This window comes from Syngnathus leptorhynchus, chromosome 7 (assembly GCF_054491065.1).
Source record: "Syngnathus leptorhynchus isolate UIUO chromosome 7, UIUO_Slep, whole genome shotgun sequence".
NCBI lineage: Eukaryota > Metazoa > Chordata > Actinopteri > Syngnathiformes > Syngnathidae > Syngnathus > Syngnathus leptorhynchus.
In genome coordinates, this window is record NC_141201.1 from 4,814,129 (window position 1) to 4,837,389 (window position 23,261).

The 23,261-nt window shown below is 42.0% G+C and overlaps 1 protein-coding gene and 1 long non-coding RNA gene across 2 annotated transcripts in view; one reads left to right on the forward strand and one right to left on the reverse strand.

The window, feature by feature from the left end:
- Positions 1 to 16,852, forward strand: part of LOC147054306 (uncharacterized) — a 47,781-nt gene extending 30,929 nt beyond the window's left edge. The window contains exons 3-5 of the long non-coding RNA XR_015066640.1: positions 8,430 to 8,497; positions 11,839 to 11,912; positions 15,625 to 16,852. This is a non-coding gene — a long non-coding RNA (uncharacterized LOC147054306). The remainder of the gene's footprint in view (positions 1 to 8,429; positions 8,498 to 11,838; positions 11,913 to 15,624) is intronic.
- Positions 16,853 to 17,182: 330 nt separating this feature from the next.
- Positions 17,183 to 23,261, reverse strand: shox2 (shox homeobox 2). Its single transcript, XM_085916632.1, has 5 exons — positions 22,985 to 23,261; positions 21,778 to 21,989; positions 19,691 to 19,748; positions 19,157 to 19,245; positions 17,183 to 18,368 (listed from the first exon to the last, which is right to left on the reverse strand). The coding sequence occupies exons 1-5, from the start codon at positions 23,244 to 23,246 to the stop codon at positions 18,075 to 18,077; spliced, it is 915 nt and encodes a 304-aa protein (XP_085772758.1). The 5' UTR covers positions 23,247 to 23,261; the 3' UTR covers positions 17,183 to 18,074.

Below are 23,261 nucleotides of genomic sequence, written 5' to 3' on the forward strand. Positions count from 1 at the left end.
GCCGAGCACATCCCTCTCGTCCGCTCTGCTCGGTGAAAACGTTCCTCCAAATGTGTTCAGCGAGGATATAAATAAACAAATAAACACATCGATCCCGTTCAACTCATTTCCATCGGCCGGGCCCGCGTCGGCTCGTTGTGAAATGAGATGGGATGTTGTTTGATCGTCTTATTTGCGCCTCCTCGTAGATTAGCTATGTCACGGCTCCATCTTCATACTCGGCTCGCAGTGAGTGATATTGATCTCATCTAAAGGCATTTTCAAATCTTCACTTCATCTTTGCCGACGGATTTGTATAACCGATGCCGGTTCCGATATTTAGCGGACGGAAAATTCATAATACGCATAGACAAAACATAGCTAATGCCGTTCCGCTAGTTTCCTCATGTTGACGATTCAAATGGTCCACAAAGCCATTAGTTGTAACTAAACCTTGCAAAAGGATGCATTGCTGGACCGCCATCTCGTTTTTTTTCCGCCATCACCAACTTCCTCATTTGTCCTTTGTGTTGGCCACATGTTCCGCTACTGTCGTCTGGCCGGAAATCCCACCCGCCCTTCCACATCAGCCACCGGCCCTTAGAGACTCATCCGACAGTCAGTGCTTCCATACTGTTCCCCCACTTGTGTATTTTTTTCGTGTGTGTGCCTCTGTGGGTAGGTGCGATGGTCTTTTATTTCCCATCATCATCACTAACGGGGTTTCCCAGGCTCCGACCAGCAGAGAGCGGGTCACAGGGCAGGAATCAAACAGCAGAACAATGGAGAGGTTCCTCGACTTAACCTCCTAATGGGCTCTCAATGGCTCCCCTGGCTCCCTCAAAACTACCAGCCACTGGATTCACTTACCTCACCACACAAGCTGAGGAGTGTGTGTGTGTGGATGAATGAGCGAGTGGAGGCATAAGTCTGAAAGCCAGACCACAGACTGAGAGACGGGATCATCAACTGTTTTTGATGACTGTGTGTTTTTTAGTGGGATGGCATGCGGGCGACTGAGTCGTGTGACCCCAGTTCGCCGAGCAAATCGTATGTTTTCAGGTGTCTGTTTGCTGACCTATATAGCGTGGCACCTCAAAGTTCGACTATAATTCACGACGTTGATCGACAACCGATTTGGCCCATATTCAAAACAATTTGGAATGATGTATTCCTCGGAACAAACTTGCCAAGTTAAGAATTTTTTCTCAACCGTAAAGATAGTTTTTCAAATTAATATCTCACTGGTACACAGGTTTAATTGCAAGTTAAATGTTTCGTATGTGTCTGGCACTATGGTCATGATGAGTTAGCTAGCGCGAGAAGCTAATGTAGCCGTTTACTCATTGCTGCATCTTGTTAAATTCAACAAATTGACTAAAATGCAAAACACCCAAATCAACGACCCTAATCAACAACTAAGAATCCTAATGCGAATGGAAATCAACTATCAAGCTATCAGCAATAAACTATCAGAAGTAATGGCGCTAACCATTCTGTAAGCTAGCTAGCTAACTGTGTAACGTTACCCAATAAAAACATCTAGTAATGACAGTTAAATAAAATGTTAAGTTTTAAATCGATTGTCCATTATGATTAATTCACTGCATCTACTTGTGGTGTGTGCACTCCGGCCACCAGAGGGCAGTATGAGAAGATCCTACATAGACAAAAGAATTTCATAACTTGGTGACTTGTTATCCTGTTAGTCAAAGAACATGCCTTTAAGTCTTGTTGTAATCAAATGTTTTGGGATCATAGTTGGGGATATATATACGATTTAAACCGCTGTCCTCAACCCTCGCAAATAGCGACTGCAGTTGTCAAAATATGTTAAGAGCATATGACTCGGTGTGGCGGCACTTGACTCTCCAAGTTGCACTTTAACAATAATTACTTGCAGCGCGTTCGCTGTCCCCCGAGCACCTTGCGGCCCTCAAACCCGTACAGACAAGTGGCCTCATTTATTTCCACGGAGGGAAATAATTTAGCAGTGTCAGCCGCTAACGAGCTCCAGCGCGGGGGATTCCTAATTAGATTCACTTTGTTTGTGTCATTTTAATTACGTTGCGCTTTTCCCAACAGTCTCGCCGCCGAGTGATCCACGAGTCTCTCAGCACCGCTGCCATACGCGGGTCCCAGCAGGGCCCCACAAAATCCGATGAGTTGAACCCTCCTAACTGCGGACCAAAGCTGCGACAGGCCCCGGTTTTATGTAAATTTGTTGATGCTGAATATGTTTGGACGGCGAGCCGCTTTCATCTACGCAAAAGCGCCACAAAGGTCATCGTCTTCTGATGCAAACAAATACACCCTCTAAACTTTTTGGGTGATGAATCTTTTTTTTTTTTTGTCGTAAATGAAAGGCACGGGGGACAGCTTTGTGCTGCCTGTGTAGTCCTAAGCGGCGTGTTTATGTTTGGCTTTTTTAAAAGAAGCGAACCACTTTGAGGTTCTTTTTGAAGTGCTCCCCCGAGACGCAGTTTGCTAATTATTTGCTGTTTCATGATGAATTCAGCTCCACTTCATTAGATGCTTTTAACTGATGTTGCTGTCTTAGATCTTGTTTCCTCACTGCGTACCATTTAGGTAATTGAGTGATTAATTGATGGCTAATGATCAACGCAGACCTTATGTTCCACTTTCATTTACAACTCGACGATCCTTTTATTGAGCGCTTTACCTTTTGCAAGTGTGGAAAGTTTGCGATTGGATGAGAGTCGTTTTAGCTCCACAAAGACCCACAAAGGGGATTGTCGCCTTTTCGGAAAGTGGATTTAAAAAAAAAAAAAAAAAAATCCTTGAGGTGTTCCATCACTGGTGTTGTTAGTGAGAGTTCCATCATGATCAGTCTTCAGGGACCCACCGCCACTGATGAGGTCAACCTCAGCTGTCAATCACACTGCTGTGGGCCAAGGCCTGGTGTACGAGGGTCACCTCAAACAAAGAATGCCAAAATCCTTGACTTCTTAATCAGATTAACTTTTCAAGACGATGATTTTTGCTATAGTGTCATAATATCAGTTATAATAATAAGTTTTAATTCAGCCTATTAGCCTTCACACTCAATTTCTCCAGAAATGACATTCTCTAGTTTCATTTAAAACCTGAATCCCAAGCCAACACTGCCTAGTAAGTTACAGTCACAATAAACTGCTGTGGGCCTCTGCTCACGCCCAACCACTCACACATCGCTAACATCACACGCTAACATGACTCTGCTTCTTAAAGCCACATAAATTATGTGTGGGATGTGAACGCTGTACAAAACTAACAGAGATGATGAGCTGTCTAAATATCAGTGCTGATCCCAGATATCCTTTTTGTCGTGGAAAAATATTTGAGAATTCGGGACATTGTCTGCGCAGCTGTGTGTATGTACACTGTCACTTCTGGGTCATCATCACGTACAGCTTACAGTTGCTTCCAAATTCTCTACAACAGGAAATGTGAAATTTCACAGGAAATGTTCACATTCCGACTGTATTTTTTTTTTTCTTTTTTTTTTGGGCACACTTCAGTTTTCGGTGTATATGTCAATACACATACATTATCAAATAATTTACCTGCATGATCCATATAAATTTCAGTTAAACTGACATGGCCCCAAGTTTGAGGACACCGCTGATGATTTATAAAAGCATGTGAGGGGCAACTTGAAGGTTTAATGTTCCTTTTAAATACCATCCATCAATTTGACAAAAAAAAAAAAAGTGGAGTTCAATGTTTTATTTCTCTCAGTGGGGTAATGTTATAAATCCGTTACACTTGAGAATAAAACAAAGCTTTCAAAATGATTTTTTATAGACAAGCGTCAGCGCCTCACTTTTAATCAAAGCTTCACTAGCAGTGGAAGAAAATCAGAAAAATCTGTCAGTGTTCTGACAACTGTGATATTTGTATAATTAAAAAGGAGAGGGCATCGTCCGCCGCGTATACGATATCAATCCTGCATTGATGAAATTATCTATCTTGAAATAAATTAATATGTTTATCAGGTACGGGGGGACAATTTAATAACTCAGCTGTCAAAAGGAGCTGATTATGTCGGCGAGAAAGTGGCAGCTGATAATTACCCGCAATGCACAGCCCACCTTTGAATCTTTGCAAAGACACAATTGATGAAACACAATCTAAATTAGGTACAGTAATCCGTTCCCGTGTTATGATGGAAAACAAAATGGCGGCTAAATGAAGATTCTTTGGTTAGATCTATAAGAGCTCTTCCAAGTTCGTTTATTTAGTTACAGTTAGGGTTTCAAACCAAGCGGGATGAAGATGAGGATGAGGCTGAACGGGTCACATGCTAAATGCAATCTCATAGTCCGCCTCGCTATCAGTTTCACGCTGCTAGAGCTCACTTAATGTGTTCTGTGGTCCTTTAGAAAGAAATTAATAGCAGCCAGGCCACATTCCAACTGGCTCATATTTTCAAGCATGTGTGTGCCAGCCATGTCGTGATTCATGTGCTATGAAAAGTTAGGCACTGCGGATTTATTATATGTACAAAAGTCTTGGGCACACCTCTTAATTGATTAATAGTTGCTCGGGGGTTGGGCGAGACCCCATAATCCATTCATTCAATTCATGTTTTCAAGACATTTTGTACAAGTTCATTTTTGGCATGACAAGTGAGATCCATAAATTTAGTTTTAGATGTATTAGTAATGCATTGATTCAACTGGAAAACAATTTGTTGAATTTTTATGCTGATTAAAATTCAAATTGTCACGCTGATTCCAAAATTACATTTTTTTTTCTAGCATTTCTTTTTTTTTCTTCTTCACAGCTTACCTTCCAGATAAGAAAAATTAAAACTGTATTGTGAACAGAATATTATGATTGGACTCATCAAAGTTTATAACTCGACATGCCACAGATTAGTTTTGAATTCCGCAGTCAGAATTTGTTAAAAAAAAAAAAAAAAGATGTCAGACTGAATTCATCAATAATCGTCCTCTCCAGTGTTATTATTTATTCCTGCAACCAATTTTGTTTTATTTTAACATTAACATATTCCAACAACTGCCAAAAATAATGGAAAATCAAACATTCCGATATAGTCCAGCATAGAGGTCAAAAGCGCTTCAGCCGTATTCACAACGCTTTGTATGGAGAACGGCGGGATGACTTTTCCGGACTTTCTGTCTGCGTCTCCTCTCTGTCATTAACCTCGCGCCCTGACAGCCTGCTCCCCACGACTCTGACCCGCTTCACCTAATAAGCGAGCAATTATGACAAATTAGGCAAGAGAGGCAGCGAGGTTGCCGCTATCATCCGCTCCCATCCGAATGTAAACGCGATGCTCAGGTAGAATAAATAATGTGTTCTCTTTTGGACTTGTGTGGATGCTGCGCCTCAGTGCTTAGCCTGGCACCTCTTGTGAGTTTCAAAGATCATTTGTATTAGCACCTGCTCCCGCTGTGTGTGTGTGTGTGTGTGTGTGTGTGTGTGTGTGTGTGTGTGTGTGTGTGTGTGTGTGTGTGTGTGTGTGTGTGTGTGTGTGTGTGTGTGTGTGTGTGTGTGTGTGTGTGTGTGTGTGCGTGCGCCTACATAGTTGGTCTTTAACCCTGCCCACCTGGCAACTCTGTGAGACCAGCTTCTCTCTGGCCCGTCTCGATGTTTATTCATTTATTTATGGCAAGCCTGGAAATCATCGCCCTCGTCTCGGGTCTCTCGTGGCTCGGAAAGGGAAGGCAGCCCAAATTTATGCATGGCAGCAGAAAGTAATTAGGCATCAATTAACTCATGCTAATGTGTACGCATCAGATTTTTTTTTTTTAATAAGAGTCCGCCTGTTCACTAATTTGTAAAAAGTGTTTCACGCAAACGTCAGCGGTCGGGAACAGACAGCGACTTGTCGGCTAAAAGAATTAAAAATCAGAGTAGAATTGAGGAATGCCTTGAGATGGTAATAAACAAAGCTGGCTAGAGGAAGAGAGGAAACGTGGCCTCTCCGAAATGATCCCTATTTTTACACACAATGGTATCTTCCCATGTGCGACTCCTCGGTCTTAACCGATTTCAACTTGTAAGTGTGCAAAGGTTGCTAAAGTTCGAACGCTCAGGTGTGTTTTTGTGCCCACTCCTTGGCATTGCCTCTTTGGACCAAGCAGATGGTATACAATGCTAACGAAGAAAGCTCCGGAAATCTTGAACTTGTACACAAATGTTCTGAATATTTTGGTTGTTTTTTAACTGCTTTAGTGGACACATAAAATATTACAATCTGTCCTCCGAATGATACAGCGCAGATCTACGCTAGTCATATAATAAACATTGTCAAATGAATGTTTCTGCTGCTAGCTTGTATCATATTGGAATGTGCAGTTGCGAGTAAAGACGTTTTGCGTTTATAGCCGACGCTAAGCGTGGATGCAGAAGAAATGCAAATACATCCAAAGTAAATCATTCTCACTGGACTATTTTTCAGCAATATTATCCCTCTTAGCCTCATCTCACCTCTAAATGTTACACCAAATCAAATCCAGCATGGTGTTAGGAACATGCCCCCCCCCCCTCGTGTCATGTGACCTCTACGTACGATGGTTATCTTGCTGCCTGGTTGTCTTCTGTTAACCTTCTCGGCCCGTTCTCATTGAAGACTGCTTAGCGGCCGGCGGGCGCTTTGATCAATAATAGGTCAACACGCTGACAGCGCTCCGGCTGGGGTCGAACAATATGGCGGTTAGGGATGATTGTGTATCCGGCACACGTCGTAACCGCACTTTTTTTTTTTTTTGTAACTCCATTTATGTTCCAATTGCATTTTTTTTTTTACTCTAAATCTAAACCTTTGCGATTTGAAATGTATTACGTCGATTTAAATTCGATGAATTGTTTTCCTGTCAAATAGAAGATGCCAGAAAGGATAAACCCATTTCCGTTTATACGGCTCAGTCTTAGCAGCGGGCCGACTACACCGACCTCGGCCTGTCTTCTCCTCTACTCTCCTTACAACCGTGATCTTGAGAAGGAGCTTTAAATTGGAAATTATTACACATTAAATCCTCTACGCGCTGTCCTCAATCGAAACGGATCAATAAGTTGCCCGGCACAATAAATCAGTCGCTCTCTCCTCGTCTCCCTTTTCTCCCCCCCCCCCCTCCTTGCCTCGTATCTTCTTTCTCCGGTGGCCATAGGCCACTGTTGAACTGGAAGATATTTAAATTTTCTTGTAACAAATTAATTCCAACATTTTCTCTTGATTGAATTAGGGCAAAGCGCCGGTGCTGTCACAAGTGTTTGGGCCGCTCCCGGGGAGAGACAAATTGCCAGGCCTGGACACGGGTAACAAGCGGCGGTGTTGAGTCGCTGATAATCTCCCCACTAATTCTCCATTACAGCAAAATGAGGCCATAAATCTTCCTGACAGCTGATCGATGTAAACATTGTTTCCCCCATGATTGCCAGCTCTCCCAGCGGAGCTACTGTCCGCTCACAATCCGCTGAAATTACTCCCGAGCCAGCCGCCCCTCCCTTCCTACCCTCCCTGGAACGTGAGTGTGTGTGTGTGTGTGTGTGTGTGTGTGTGGTGTGTGTGTGTGTGTGTGTGTGTGTGTGTGTGTGTGTGTGTGTGTGTGTGTGTGTGTGTGTTCCACTGGCCTGGCTGAGAAACCAAAGTCACTGCTGTCCTGCCGAGGGAAGAGGTGGCCGTCTAATTTTAGCTCAAAGCGTGGTAAATAAATGGAAAATATTAATCAAAATGTCCCCGGCTTTCACCACTGGCGCAAACGTTTTCCACCAGCATGTGATCGCACATTGCATGCATTATTAAATCAACAGAAGCAAAAAGAAAGAAGGGAGGGGAAAGAAAAAAAAAGTCTAAAAAAAAAAAAGCTGATTTATTTCTAAATCTAGCTGTCGCCTTTTGTCTTTTCCCCGTGCGTGTTTGTGTAATAGCATTAGCGGCAATGAAAGATTGACTTGTCAAAGAGTGGAAGCGGCCTGGTGATCAGCGTGTTTGCCGCGTGATGATATTCGACACTTTTATTAAAACCCAATATGCACGCAATTACACCGACAGAGATGCGGTTAAAACTTGACGCCGGGCTGTAATCACAAATGGTGCTGAGAAACAACAACAACAACAAAATCCACCATTTCTGTGACCTACTGTTTTCGAGAAGGGACATAGAAATAAACTACGAGGATGTAGTTGCACAAGTGTGCACACCCCTATGTAACTGCGGGTGTGGCTCTGCTCATAATAAATCAGATTAAAACTCATGGTTATCAATGTGAATGTGATTGACTGTGGGTGTTTACACTTTTGCAACCTCATTCTGAGTTTATTTTTATTTCTATTTTCCAAAGGATTTTTTTCTGCAGATGAGTTTATACCGGTCGCATTCACGAAAAACTTTTAAAATGATTTCTCTTGGGTTTTTTTTTTCACCTGGACAGGGGTGTGTAAACTTTTTATAACTACTACCCTCATGTGATTGCAGATGACTCTGGAGGCATGTGACGGAACATACCGTCTGACGCCTTCTCCTCGACAATGTTCTCTCTAAAGGTTAGTCTCGACAGCACTCTATTGCATTGTGGTCCCTGTCTGACCGTGTCATTCGCATTATGACTTCATCATCAACACCGCCCCCCCCCCCCCCTCTCTCGCGCCCCCAAGCCAAAGAAAAACAGTTTGCACTCATCCGTCAATGTCCGTCTCAAATTACGCCTCAACCAATCACCCACCACTAGGGATCAATAGCGGAATGGCTGCACTGGTGGTGGAGAAGAACGACGATTGTGAAGATTTCAGACTTCAGAAAAACTGATCAATATGGACGCCGTGATAGTTATTTAAAAAGGCCAACGTCAAGCCAACCGGCTCCTCTCAGAACTTTTGGAGCTAATGACGCTCGCGGCGTGCTGATTATATTTTCACTGGCCATCAATTTGCATAGCTGCAAAGGGCATCCTCAAACGATGATCCGTCCCCGCCTGCTTTTAATTGCCAAGCCACGTTAGCGCCAACGCGAGTGCCGCGCGCTGGCCAGTGATTACCTCAATAAGAAAATCTCCTTTATCGGAATGCTGTTTGCTCTTAATGGTTGTTTGATTGCGAGCCGACGCTAGTATTGACAAGTGAGAGAGAGCTGATGAATGAGCGCTTAAGCTAGTGGCGTTAGCAGTCTTTAACGCCGCTTATTTAACGCTAAAATAGTGACTGATGTTCCGCCGTGGCTGTGGCCTCTCAATCACGGCCCTGTTCAAAGAGCCGGAACGTTTTGATTCATTTTAATAGAAACGCTGAAATGCACTCCTCACACTTGAAGCTAATTATGAGCGAGCATATAATGAGATCCATGAAAATGTTGGATATTCAATCTTAAGGTCAGAGCGGTGCTTAATTCAAATAGCTTACATAATAAGGGGGATTTTTTTTTTTTTTTTTTGCTTCCCCCTCGAAGGCAACTGTGAGATTCCGCAAACGGAATGCTCTTTGAACGGGAAGTAATTACTTTCTTGCTGGTAATTAATAACCTTTATGCTAACCCTGGGTCAAACATGTTTTTAATTTTATAAATTGGATTTAAAACGTAGCAAGTAGCACAAATGCTACGGCTGCTGCATGACTTATGCTAATGCTATGACCTTAGCTGCAGAGGCCTGAGCGGTGGTTTTAGTCCAAATAAAGTGCGCATGAATACGGAGTAGCTGTATTGTGTCTGTCATCAGGGTCAAAGGTGACTTGTTTGGGGCTGGGATGAGGCTCTGGTTTCAGCGGAGTGGATCAGAATAGCATAAATTGACACCGGGACCCATCTGCCCACTGAATTAATCCTCCACTGTCTTCCAGTTGGATGTTTTTGTCTTTCTTTATCAGGCCCATCCAACTTCTTTATTCATTCACTTGACTTTTGAAAGGGGAGAGGTGACATGCCCTGGGGCGTGCGTGCGTGTTTGTGCGTGTGTGTGTTATATATAAATATTGTATGTTTGTGATTTCAAGTAAAAGACGCTCAGACTGAGAGGTCACCGGCATTTGTGTTTTTTTCCCGTTCACTCGCTTCCCAGTGAAATCAAACCATCGATTTTGTCGGTAAGGAGCTCAAAACAGTTCGGTAGAGCAAGATTCTGGCCAAACGGGGAGAGACGCTCCCCCAAAGCGACGATCAAGCCTAAATTCAGAAGTTGAAATTTACCTGACTTAAGATGTTGTGTATTCAAGCAAAGTTTCTTATAAGCGTCTATTAGTACAATGCTAAGCCACAATGCAAAATCCCATAGACATGCTAACAAAACTAGCAAACCTATGAGCCAAGGATATTTGACCACAACCGTTGCAGCAACAAGATCCACATATTTGTTTTGGTGAGAGCGTCGTGGAACTCGCTGCAGAGCCGGCGAGCCGGCCCCACGGGGGGTCAACCGTCTAAGGAACATAAAAGGCCAATTTAATTTAGCGCGTCCAGCGCTCCAAAGTATTTTAATTCCGACAGCTGTGACTGAGGAGTTAATATTTGACTTGTCAGAAGTGGGGCCGGGGCCAGTGAATCATTGTAATTCTCATTAAGAGGCTCTCCCCCAGCAGCCACCTAATGCAGAATAATGAAAGTCAAGACGGAGTGAGCGTCTAATGCCGGTGGAGGCCTATCTTTTAATATTCCCCTCTTGATGGATTAGGGAAGCCAGAAATTCATCTTGGATCATAGGGCCTAATTTAATAAAGGATCATTCCAGGAGTATTGCATTTTATAATAATGTCATTTAAAGTGTCGTCTTCCATTTTTGCCATCCCGCATGTATGCTTATATAATAGTGCCACCGGGATGTGTTTTTACACCGCTCCCATCTCCCCTCCGTGTCCACCCGACACCCCGAACCGCACCACTCTGCGGCCCGCAAGCCGGCTTCATTTTTCTGTCCCGGAGCCCAATCGAATGAGCTGTTATGAGAAGTTCTGCTTCTCCAGCATGTTGCTGTTATCACGCTCTCCACACACACACACATGCACACACAATTATTTTCAATTGTAGTGAGTGAAAATCACTGTGGATGTGAGTGTCGGGATTGTAAATATCACCCAAAGGAAATCTTATAAAGATATATTACATTTGCATCACCGCTTTCGGAGTACTCGGAGAGCAAGGGCGCGCAGTATTTATCCAGCCCACTCGAGAAAGAGAGATGGCTTTTGGGCAATAAAGTAAACAAACGTGATTAATATGAAAAAGTGTTGACGCGAGCAGCGGCGCGCGGCGTACAATTACACCTCGTAAAGTCTCATTTGAGTGCTAAAGGAGCTGTGAATGGAGTCGCGTTCTAATGTTCTCGCAACGCTCCAGAGCAGGAGGTGGAGGGGGGGGGGGGGGGAATATTACAACATGGTTGCTTTCTGTCAGTTCACATCTTTGTGTATATTTTCATTTGGGGACTAAATGGGAATAAATCATTTGAGGATGATTTTTCCAACAGTTTTGGAATGAAATGGAACCTTGTTTGAATGGGCTAATTGGGGGAAGGACTTGGCTGTTTTATATTTTTCTGTACTGTAAAGATGCCCTGTAAAGCATAAATTGTTTAAAAAAAAAAAGTATAACGTTTTTACGATTATTTATTATTATTTATTATTATTATGATTATTATTATCATAATTATTATAAGTATAATAATAATCATAATCATAATCATTATTATGATTATTATTATTATTAAATAGAGGTTCCACATTGTACCAATTATTGGATTATTTACAATGTGCAATTATTTTAGTTCCATATTAAATTGGTTTACTCGGAAAGTAAGCATGTTCATATTTTTTACTCTTTTATGATTTACATTTTACAACCACAATACTCTTACAATAAACACCAATTTTCTTGAATATTTTTTGCTCACTTTCCCATTCAGGTGCACTTCAAAAGAACGAAGAGACTTGGTCGATTTTTAGCAAGAGGACTGATGACCTTGACGTCTTCCTCCAGGTAAATATGACATAGTCTCATCTTTCACCTGATGTCAATCACGCCTATGTGAATAAACATTTTAGGGGTCCCGCATTGCGCCATGAACTCCTTAAACTTCAACTAGCCATTTATTTACAGCGTCTTATACCATATTTAGATGTTCTGTACACTGCCCCCCCCCCCCCCCCCCCCTTTGACCCTTTTAAAGGGTATATCTGTCATGGTTAAGATAAGAGGCTCTCTCTTAAACGTTCTTTAGCGCAACAAAGTGCCGGCTCTTTGACACACTCATCTCTGACAACTTGTCCTTCTTAGCTCCACTTCATCCTCAAGCTATCGGCTTCCCAGGCTTGATCTGGATAGTTGTGATGAGTTTGTTTACACACAAATTACCTGGGTGACTCACACGTGCACACCTGGCACTTGTTCGCATACCGACTCGCAGGAAAACAACATTTTCAGGCAGCCACATATTCTGTCCCGGGGTATTTCCAGGCCGGCTAGGATATTACTTCCCATTTTACAATGAGATAATGTCCTTCACCTCGCCGGGCCTATTTAATTAGACAAATAGTTGAGCCAACAGTGTAATCCAATAGAAAGTGGCACCACTAAAGGGGGGTCCTGCCTCCTACGATGCCTCCTTGGCCCTGTAAAGCAGCTCAGTCAGCTCTTCGCAAATTCGCCTGCCCTTCTCTCAGCTCGTGACATCAATTTGCATCAGCCTTTTCTCCCCGTCAGCGACTCGCCCGCAAACAGCGCCAGCCTCCTCCGGGTTCAACTCCACATGCCTCCCCGACATCTTACATTACGTCTTTATTAGCGTGGGCATGCCCGTGTGGTCGTATCGGTGGCGTTTCCTGCCTGGGGGACAGCGCCGGGCCGATTAGCGCAACAACAGCGCCGTCAATAGCCGCTGTATCAACGAGGGGACACCAGTGGCAGGATCAATGAAATCCAAATGAGACACTTGGAAAAACATGAGCACTTTCCTGCTTTAAAATTCTATTACATGGAAAGCTCTTGAACTCTTAGCATATAATTCCACTATAGCTCACACAACTATTGATATGCACTAGGAAAACTTCTTAGATTATTTATTAGACAACGCATCCATCTGTTGATGGTGTTTGTAGGAGACGATAATGACTACTAACATTTTTTCAAAAAGCCATGCTCGTGTGGAAAGAATTTTAGAAGCAATTAGAATTAAGCTGGTCGCTGTGTCGGGAAGGGCTTGGCTTCCGGCGTCAAGTTCCAATGTAGTTTAAAAAAGAAGTCAGCGTAGGATTTAGCATATATGTTCAATCTTTGGAACACACACACACACACAGAAAAAAATAATTCTTCTGTCTATTCTTGTTGAGGACCAGATTGGACAGACTGTGGCAGCTCGGAAATGAGAGGGGGAAAAAAAAAAATCAATAACAGATTCCAGCCGTCTGATCTGCATGTAACTGGACGCCATATAAAGTCAAGTGAACACCGCATGAAATGTGCCCACATATTTAGCTCAGCCCTTGAGGTTTGCTGGCATAAATTCCTTTTACTTTATCATCATAATAAACTGTTGACACATGCCAATAATTGTGGCTGCTTTCATTACTAAGTACAGCTAATGTTTGGTCAATGCGTGTATTTAAGTCTCATAAAATCCTGGCGCTCATCTGCAGTTGGAGCGTAAACGACAGGAAAAAGTCAATTGCGAGCGTATATCAAGCGCGGTTAGATATTTTCAAAGCTAAATAAGATGTATTGATTTTGCCATGGCACAAACGTAGATTTACAGCGATGGGAAGACAAGCGGTGCTAGAGAATAACATTCATAGTTCACAGGTGATTGATGCGCTTCGTGAAAACCAAGGCTTGATTATTATTTTTATTTTTTTCCATTACGACAAAACCTCAGCGGTGCGGAGCACATGTTCATGAAGGTGAAAACAATCTCAAATGAGTTTTCGCCCATTGAAATGAATTGAAATGCCATTCATCCATTTAAGCGACACCGTAAGCGTCACGCTGAAGCGATTTTTACCAACTTATGGGCCAAATGTTTCCTCCACGTCCCTCATGGCTTTCTTTATCTCAATTAATAACAACAAAATCACGGCCGGTAAATATAAAATCGTACAGATTGCCCTTCAGGCAACCTTAAACAAGAAACAGTCCAACAATCAGACTTGCGATTCAGTTCTGATCTGACCTCGGTTTTATGCTAGTTAAGCAGGAAGCTGTAGAATCGATGCAGTTGTTTTTTTGGGTGTAATCACCACTGGAAAGCTTCTCGAGTCACAGTTGGGGTCAAAACACCCACTTTTCATCCTACGGTGAAATCAAATACGGTGTGTAACCGGCATGCCGACTCCAACCCACAAGGAGTGCTGCGGTCAGCCACCCGGGCCCCGCACGCATGTGATAACAGGCGCAGATACGGCGTCCTAATTGCTCGCCTGAGTGCTACGGGAGCCAGTTTCAGCACTTTGGATTCTTTTGATGCCTTTCAAGTCGGGTTTTTATCTGTTGGCTGTCGTCTTCGGTGCAGTGTTAGACGTGCACTCGCTGGACCTTTTTCAGTACATCTGCTCGGGCTAATGAGCTATATTGCGCTAAACTACAGATTGAAAACATATGATACTTTTAGAAAGAGATTAGTGACTGACTCAGTCTTCTATCATCCTGCTTTTTACGCCTACTGAAAGTTCATTTTTATCGTGTATGTCTTTAGGCAAGATATTGTGGGATGCTAAGTTTGTCAGTTTGGAAAAATCTGGTTTTGTTTCGGGTAAAGGCATTGCACTGTTGGTATAGTATTTTTTACAAACCCGTGAGTCTAGAATGTATTTGTGTCATTTTAAAATGTGTTTAAAGATCTAAAAAAAAAAAAACGCACAATAAAATAGGGATGTCCGATACCACTTTTTTAGACCGGTACGAGTACTCAACTTTTGAGTAGTCACGATACCGATACCAAGCATCGACACCAGTATTGAATTTCCCCCCAAAACTATGCCAAATAATTTTTGAAAAATACTTTGATGTCCCTATCCCATAAAAGCACTTTTAACTTTCTTGAAATTAAATGAAATAATAGTTTCTGATCCTAAAACATACACAATAGGGAAGCCATTAAATCCCCAACTTAGTTTTATTTCTTTGTACAATTTGTCGTACGGCGCCAGTGTTATCGAATGAAGTGGCCGTTGAGTGTACATCACCCTGGCAAATTCATGCGACGCAGATGAAGGCAGTATTTACAATCTCCTCCGCTGTCAGTGCGAGCGGCTGCCTGAGAGTGTTTAACATGCTCTAATTTGATAAAAAGGGCCCAGTGCGGGGAAACGAGAGCACATTGCGCATTTGTCTCAGGGGCCGCCGCGCTGAGGTAAATATAGCAACAAGACGCCACCGGTTGATATGAAGGATTCCGAGTGCTGTTTGTGACTCACCATCGATGTGTGTGTAGGTGTGCAATTTACAATGTGGGATTTGATTCAGTTTAAGAAGCAATGATTACAGCAGTTGACGATGAAGCATGTATGAAGGCCAAGGTGATGATGTGGGGTTGTCGTAAAGACAACGAGAAGCCCGTGAGAGCCTGCCTGGCTCCCGTCTGACTGGGTGGGGGGGGGGGGTGTTTGTGTGTGTCTTAAGAGTGTGTTGAGAGGAGAGTGGGGTCGTCTGTGTGTCTAATCAGCAGGACACTTGTGTGTCCCCGTCTCATTGTCTCCAGGGCCCTCCACTCCCGTATTACATCTTTGGAAGGCCTGATAGCGTCCGAGCCATCACACGGTATCACAAAGTCGAAAACGATTTTTTTTTTAAATGATCTTTTCCCATTGAAGTGAATGGACATGTCTTTAATCTGTTCCCCCACAAAACAACAAGAATTGCTGTCATGTATATTTTATTGAGAAATAGCTGATCCATAATACGCTAGTTGATGCTTAATTAGCTTAATGCTCATTTGTTTTAGAATTATGTGGTTGTTTTGAATTGACAAATTGTAATTCTCTGTGCTTGATGTTTAGCTAGATTTTAAACGTACACTAGTAAATTGGTGTAATACATCTTGTCAAAGGTCACACTATCAGAATAAAAGATTTCGGTTTAATAACACAATTTCTTTGGCCTAATTGTAGTGTTTTTAGAAATCACCATTAAAAAATGTTTTTAATGTGCTCCAAGGTAAGTGTTATAAATCTAATATTTATTATACTGTGGTGCTTTTATTTTGAAGTCCCGACTTTTGACAGGCTGTGTATCTGCCAATGTTGCCCCAACCTGCGAGCTTTTCAAAATTGATACTTTGTAAAGATTGACACTGCATTGTACTACACAACTCCAAATAACAACCAAAACACCAATACAACCCCAGTTTTGGATCTCTTGGACAGATGTGCCTAAATCTAGCTGTGGACCGTGAGTACATCTTCCCGAGTGGGACAGTGCACTCTCCCACGATCAGTTCACTTTCCCAGTTCCGTCTCCTCCATTACTGGCCAGGCAGGCGATCAATAATTCAATAGATTTGGCGTCTGGATCCTGCCCCGGAATGCCAAGACACACACACACACACACACACACACACACACACACACATGGATCCAGTACTATTAATTAATAGCTGAAGACACTGTTGTTGTGTGCAGAAAATTGGGTCTTGTAAAGCGATCTGCCTGCGCATGATCATGTCACATGTTTATTCAATAAGATACGATTAAGATGTCAGGAAATGAATTTGTGAGGCGCAGGCGTTAATGACGCTTTCACACAAAGGCCCCCTCCATTTTGATTTGCAGCCATTATAACAAAAAAAATGGCCGACAGACCCTTTTGACCAGCGCTGTTTCAACTATCGCCAACGTGAGTTAACTATTGTTACATGTGTTTGGCTGCATAGATGAATTAATTCGTTTTTGTAAAATAAGGAAGAAAAAAAAGAGAATAAAGAATTTGGAAAAAGGGATGCCAAACTTGACTCCTCTTTATCTGTTATCTCCCCGTTGTGTTCTCTTGTAGAGTGAAAATGATCAGTCCGCCTCTCCAAATGTCCCACAACCAAAAAGCATGCATAATGCATGAATTTGGCAGGAGAACAAGCAATGTTGCTCACTAAACGGACCTGTCACTCGTGACGTTATCAAAAGATTCCCGCCACAGTCATGCATGATTTAAAAACAATTCTTTACCAATAAATAAATTCAAAACAAAGGGCCCTATTGCTCCAATAAAGCGTCAACTCATTAAAGAACCTTTTGTTAATTTATTTTGATTAGGTGGATTCACGTTTCACATGAGATGGAAAAGGTATTGTCATGAGTATTATTTTTTCTTTCTTTTTTTTTTTTTAAGAAACCCGTGCCTCAGGTGAGTTCACTTTCACTGTCATATATATATATTTTAAAAAAAGTACATACAGGAAGCACATAGCTTGCACGCAAATGGAAGTCAAACACCCCCAGAAAATGAATCCAAAAAGATGTTTTTTTGTGTATAAACATATTTTACATGTGCCCGTACCTTTTTACAGTTCTTTTTTTGTTATATACTGTCATATATATAACGTAAAACAAAAAAAAACAAAAAATACCTTTAAAAGTAGATGAAACACCACTTAGCATAAAGAAAAGAAAACGACATATATTATGATCTCACATTTGTGGCATTTGGCATCATTTTCACCAAAAGAAAGAAAGAAGGGAAGAGAAAAGAAAGAAGCAAAGAAAGAAAGAAAAAAGGTCATAAAGGTCAGCGTGTTGACTCATGCAAACATTTTGGAATTCCCTCGCTTCATTTCTTGGCGTGGAAGTGTTGAACTACAACGAGGCCAGCCTCAGTAAGTAATAATAATAATATTAATAATAATAAGATGTTGGAACAGACTGCAGAATGGTTCGCCTTGTTTGACAAAGTATCAACCACCAGCTGCATCCTCTTCTTCTTCTTCCCGCCACAAGGGCCATCCATGTTTGTTTTTGTTTTTTTTGGCGTAGAAAAATTACTTCCCATAGGCTATTAAGCAGTCACTTTTCATAATCTCATAAATAGCCTTTATTTTTAGAGTTGTCCTGCATCGGAGAAAAAAAAAAAGAAAAAAAACATAAATAGCGTCCTCGCGTGGCTCTCGGCGTCCCCGTGCGTGCGCGTTCCCGAGCGACGTCATCGTCGTCGTGGTGGACGTCACAGGCCCAGCGCGGCCGCGTGTTTCTTGGCCTTGAGTCTCAGATCGGCGATGCTTGAGTTCTTGCTGGTGTTCTTGGCGGCAGCAGCGGCGGCCACTACGGACGCTGCCGACGCCGATTCGGCGGCGAGCGTGGCCAGAGGCAGGCCGAAGGGCGGCGCCGGGAACATCATGTAGGGCGCGTGGGCGGCGAGGTGAGAGTGCAGATGGTGCTGCGCATGCGCTACGGCGCTGTCCAGCTGCAGTTGCGCCTGCACCTGAAAGGAGAAGGGCGGCATGTTGCAATGACTATCCTACGGGACGCACGCAGGAGGGGGTGGGGGAGAGAAGGGGGGAGAACATGCGTTAACTTCGCAGTGGCTCATGGGACATTCACTTGTCATTTTTGCTGCTTTTTAGTCTCGATTGGGGAGCGTCTCAAATTCATGGGCTGGTCAACTGCGCTATTGACAGCATTGGATCAATATCTAGTGAATTGATAAAACCTCAGGGGGAACCATCAATACAAATATCAAATAAAACATTCAACCCACTAATGCTTTGTATCAGTTTTAAAAATCGAGACAGGTTTTATTCCTATAACTGTAAGCCACTGTAACACGTTGAACATTATATTTGTACTAAATAGGGGGCAAAAAAATATATGAATGACGATTCATTTAAAAGATATTACACGAATATTACAAACCAATTGCATCTAAGTGAAAGTTTAAAACCAGCTTTTAAAGCCTGAATGCCAATGCACTTTAAAGTTAAATACAACTGAACAGTACTTAAGTTGTGATTATTTTGGGTACCACTAGAGGGAGCTCATTAGAGGTCATCTTACCACATTTTGAGAATCACTACTAAATAATAGTTTCTTTAATTTTACTGAGCCACTACTTCCAAAAAACTTTCTCCACCCATGTTCTTAAAACACATTAGAATGTGGAATATCTGTTGAAACCAATATTAAACCTATTTGTGCATATTTTCACTTTGCCTTTTTGGACACAAGAGCTGGAATTTACAAATGTTATCATGCTATGCCCTTAACACACTGTTCATAATTTCAGGACCCCTTTAAAGAGACACTTGCCTGTTGGAATGGCATCCGCAAGGCCCCCACGTTGACATATGGTGCCACGCGACAAGCCTCAAACTGATTTGCTGCTCCTATTAGAACTCCTAGAAGAAAAGAATGCGGAGATGAGCGCCTCGTAACAAGCCAACTGCACAATACAAAATACAATACAACGTTAGGAACGTATTTATGCTCACCACCCAATAAAAAAAAAAAATGTGTTATCACTTTGCTGTGGGAGAAAGCAACATGTGTGCGGTTGTGGGTGCCACTTGCAAAAGGCAAATGAAAACCGCTGGTTTGTGTACTGTAAACAGCCAGAGTCACCAAACCCTGTGCTATTTCAGAAGTGTGTATCAAACAGGTAGGCCTTCACAAGTAGGTCCAAAATTGAGACCCTAAAATGGGCCACAGTTGTAAGCGATTCCCTTGGTCAACAAACCTGCTTCGATTCATTTTTGTGTGTCTGTTTTGTTGTTTATCACGAGTGAATGCGGCATCATCAATCATAGCGCTAATCTGCACATTGTCTTCAGTGTATGCGTGTACCTTTATGTAACTGGTTCTCCTGCTTTCTGCATTTGGCTCTTCTGTTCTGGAACCAAACCTGCAGCAACACACATGAATACATATTAATTGTGTATGGGTAAGTAACAATAGCCACTTTGTTTTTTTAATCTATATAATATATATATATATAAATCCTCAAAGGAGTGAAATACCCAAATGCATTTAAAACATTAGCAAGGAGACATTGGAGCCAAATGTGGGAATATATGCAATAATTGAATAAATCAATCAATCAATCAATAAATAACGACTCCTTTATCGAGGCAAATTGTGGAGATGTTGCAGGGCGATCGGGTTGTAATAAATAACCTTGTCAGCCCCAGTGTCATCTTTCTGCACATGCTCGAGTGTCCCAGCAGACTTTGAATGGACTCTGCGCTATCGAGTAGCAGCCATGATGATGATGATGGTTGATGATGCTTTGCCCTCCTCTCATTGCACCGTTTTCCTCTCATTATACGACCGCTCCCATTAATTACGTCTTTATAACGCTTTGGGGGAAAAACAAAACACTTAAACACAAACTGCACGGCGGAGCAGCAAATTTAGTTAAATTAGCACAAATGTTTGGTGGCGCGTTGTTGTGATAGAAAATATTATCGATTTGGCTTTCGGCGGATTTCATTTATTGAGCATTTTGCACGCGCTCCACTTGAAATTTATAGCGGTGATAACAGCAAAGCTATCGATTGAGGCGGGAAGAAATAGAAAATAAACCTTTGAAAGTGCTCATATGTTTCATCTATTTATTATACTGTGTCGGCTTCTGTATCAAAAGAGTTTGCCTTGATAATAAACGTATTTAATTCATGCAAATCCCTCAGCACAATTGCGGGGAAAAAAATCATATAGAAAAACTTTTTTCTGATGAGCCCTTTTATTATTCCCGTTCATTTTTTCGGATTAAGTCGTATGTTAATTCTGTTCATGCTTAAAGACCCCCGCCCCACCCACACCCCCCACTTTCCTTGGAAGGCATACTGGGTTTCTGTCCAGATGGTCTTTTTGCTCGTGGGCCCTCGCGAACAACAACACGTTACACAAATGCACACACACGCATTGACACACACAATCCTGCTGCAGAGTGAGGATGAAAAGCATGCACGTGCACTCTCGTGACGTCAACACACACACACACACACACACACACACACACACACACACACACACACACACACACACACACACACACAGCCCCCAAGTGAGATCGTTAACGCAATAATTGAATAAGCATTGCTGCTTGGAGAAGAATGAATCAAATTGTGGGAAGATATCAATACATTTCTATTCGAATGGGAAAATATGGCTTTACTCGGCAATGTATTTGGAATTGACTTATAAACCACGTTTGCACGTATTTTAGTTGATTTATGGCCGTGCTAAATCATATATATAAATTACTAATGCGTTAAACCATAGCCTCTAAACTAAATACATATTTTATGTCCATCATTTCATTTTCAACATGATTTTTTTTACCTGCAGAAAACAAACGTTGATTTTCAAAGGTAAGCCAATTGTTGTCATAGGTTTTTAAAAAATATCAGTGTATTTGCATGCATCATTTAAAAAAAAGCCCACAAAACGGAAAAATAAATTATTAATTAAATATTTAACTGATGAGTGATGCTATTAGCAAAACGTATGTTTCTCGTATTCTTTTTTTAACCAATAGATTCCAATCATGTGTTTTACATGTAACAAAAATAATATTTCACAGGTAAAGTATATGAAATTACATGAAGCTTTATTATTATTCCATTCATTTCCCAACCCGCTTCTGTTTCCTCACTTCACCTCGTTGCTAATTATTTTATATTGCATAGAGCCTACAAATAAATAAAACGACTTGTATGGAATATTTATTATTTAGAATATAATTTTATATCTTAATGATTGTTAGACACTGTTGAATATTTCATTATTTTCATATGTTTATTAGTAATCCTTCACGCTTGCTTTGTCTTATGTTGTTGTCATTTATTTCTCCATGCATTCTTGCAACACTTTCCTGCATTCCTTTTTATTCCCATGCATGCGTGTGAGAAAAGCAGGTGGTTCCTGACCTGCACTCGGGCTTCAGACAGCCCCAGCCTCTGGCTCAACTCCTCCCGCATGAAGGCGTCCGGGTAGTGGGTCTCGTCGAAGAGCCTCTCCAGCTCGTTGAGCTGCTCCAGCGTGAAGTTAGTCCGACTTCTCCTTTGCTTGATTTTTGTTTGCGCTTCGTCCTCCATGGGCTTTGTGGACTCCTCTTTCCTCTCCTTCACATCCGTGGTGCCTTTAAAATAAAAGACAGGGAGTCGAGCCACATGACTTGGATTTTTTTTTTTTTTTTCACACGTTATTTGACGTACGGTGCACCGATGGCCTCAATGGACAAGGGGAAAAAAAATGAAAGCAATGGAAAGTGAAGCAGAGACCTGCCCTCCCCAAACCTCAAAAACGGATCACAGCTCAGATGTTTTGTCGAGCTACATAAAGCTCTTTAATTATTAAGTGCTTATAAATATGCAAGGCCATCATGTGTGTGTGTGTGTGTGCTCCTCTACTGATGCTTGTGTGTGTGATCCACGCGGGAAACAAGCAGCCTGTCACGGCCACGTTTAACAAGGCACTCCGCTTTTAAATAGCATGTGTTGAAACATTTTGATCTGCTTTTAAAAAGAAATCGCCACCAGTAAATTCGGCATTTTTTTAAACATAATCCAGAAATAAAAATGTGAACTGGAAAGGAAATGATTAGAAATAAAGAACCAATTATTTTATTAATTGTATAGAGAATTTGTGGACACCTAGTTTGATCAAATGTATTGTTTCTATTTTACTCCGTTTATTAAAATAATGTTACCATGCATTCAACAAAAAAAACATCGTGTAAAACGAACTACACCGAACACTAGGCCAGCTTCAAGCTCATCATCCACCTGCGCTTGTGCACATATGCATACATGCATGCTGCAAAACCTGCATATCAAATTTAACGACAAGCACTTTAAACATAATTTGTTTTGTTAAAACCTATTTTTAATGTAGTGTAAAATTTTAGCTGCATTAACACACATTGATTCAAATAATAATTTCCACCTTGTACGTGTGATCATGGATGATTAACTTTAAAAGTGTTTAACGATAGCTGCAGGAACATTCCAAGGGATTTTCTCTCGTAAAATGTGAGAACCACCCAAATAAAATAGTTTGCAACACCATTAAGCACGTTTATATAGTCTTTATAGACTTTTCCTTCAAGCGGATCTATATCCTATCGACTCTTACCGTCAATGAGTTTGGGACTGCCGGCGTCTCTGGTCCTCTCCGGTCCGAGGATGTCCGTCTCCCTCCCCGGCGAGAGCGACACGTTCCGGACTACGACCGCCGCTTCCTCCCGGCTCCCGGGCTCCGGAGCTAAGGGCTCCCCGCCGCGGCCGGCCGCCCTCGCCGCACCGGTCTCCAGCACCTCCCGGTAGGTGATCACCTCCTTCTTCTCCTTGACTTTATGATCGAAAGACTTCGACACGAACGCGGTAAGCTCTTCCATCACACACTCTGGTGA

What these genes read in the sequence shown, in the direction of transcription:
- shox2 (XM_085916632.1), bottom strand. Translation starts at nt 23,246, where the DNA reads ATGGAAGAGCTTACCGCGTTCGTGTCGAAGTCTTTCGATCATAAAGTC. An exon ending in TGTCTGAAGCCCGAGTGCAG is followed by an intron (nt 19,749 to 21,777) that starts GTCAGGAACCAC and finishes GTGTTGCTGCAG; the next exon opens with GTTTGGTTCCAGAACAGAAG. An exon ending in GGAGAACCAGTTACATAAAG is followed by an intron (nt 19,246 to 19,690) that starts GTACACGCATAC and finishes CTTTTCTTCTAG; the next exon opens with GAGTTCTAATAGGAGCAGCA.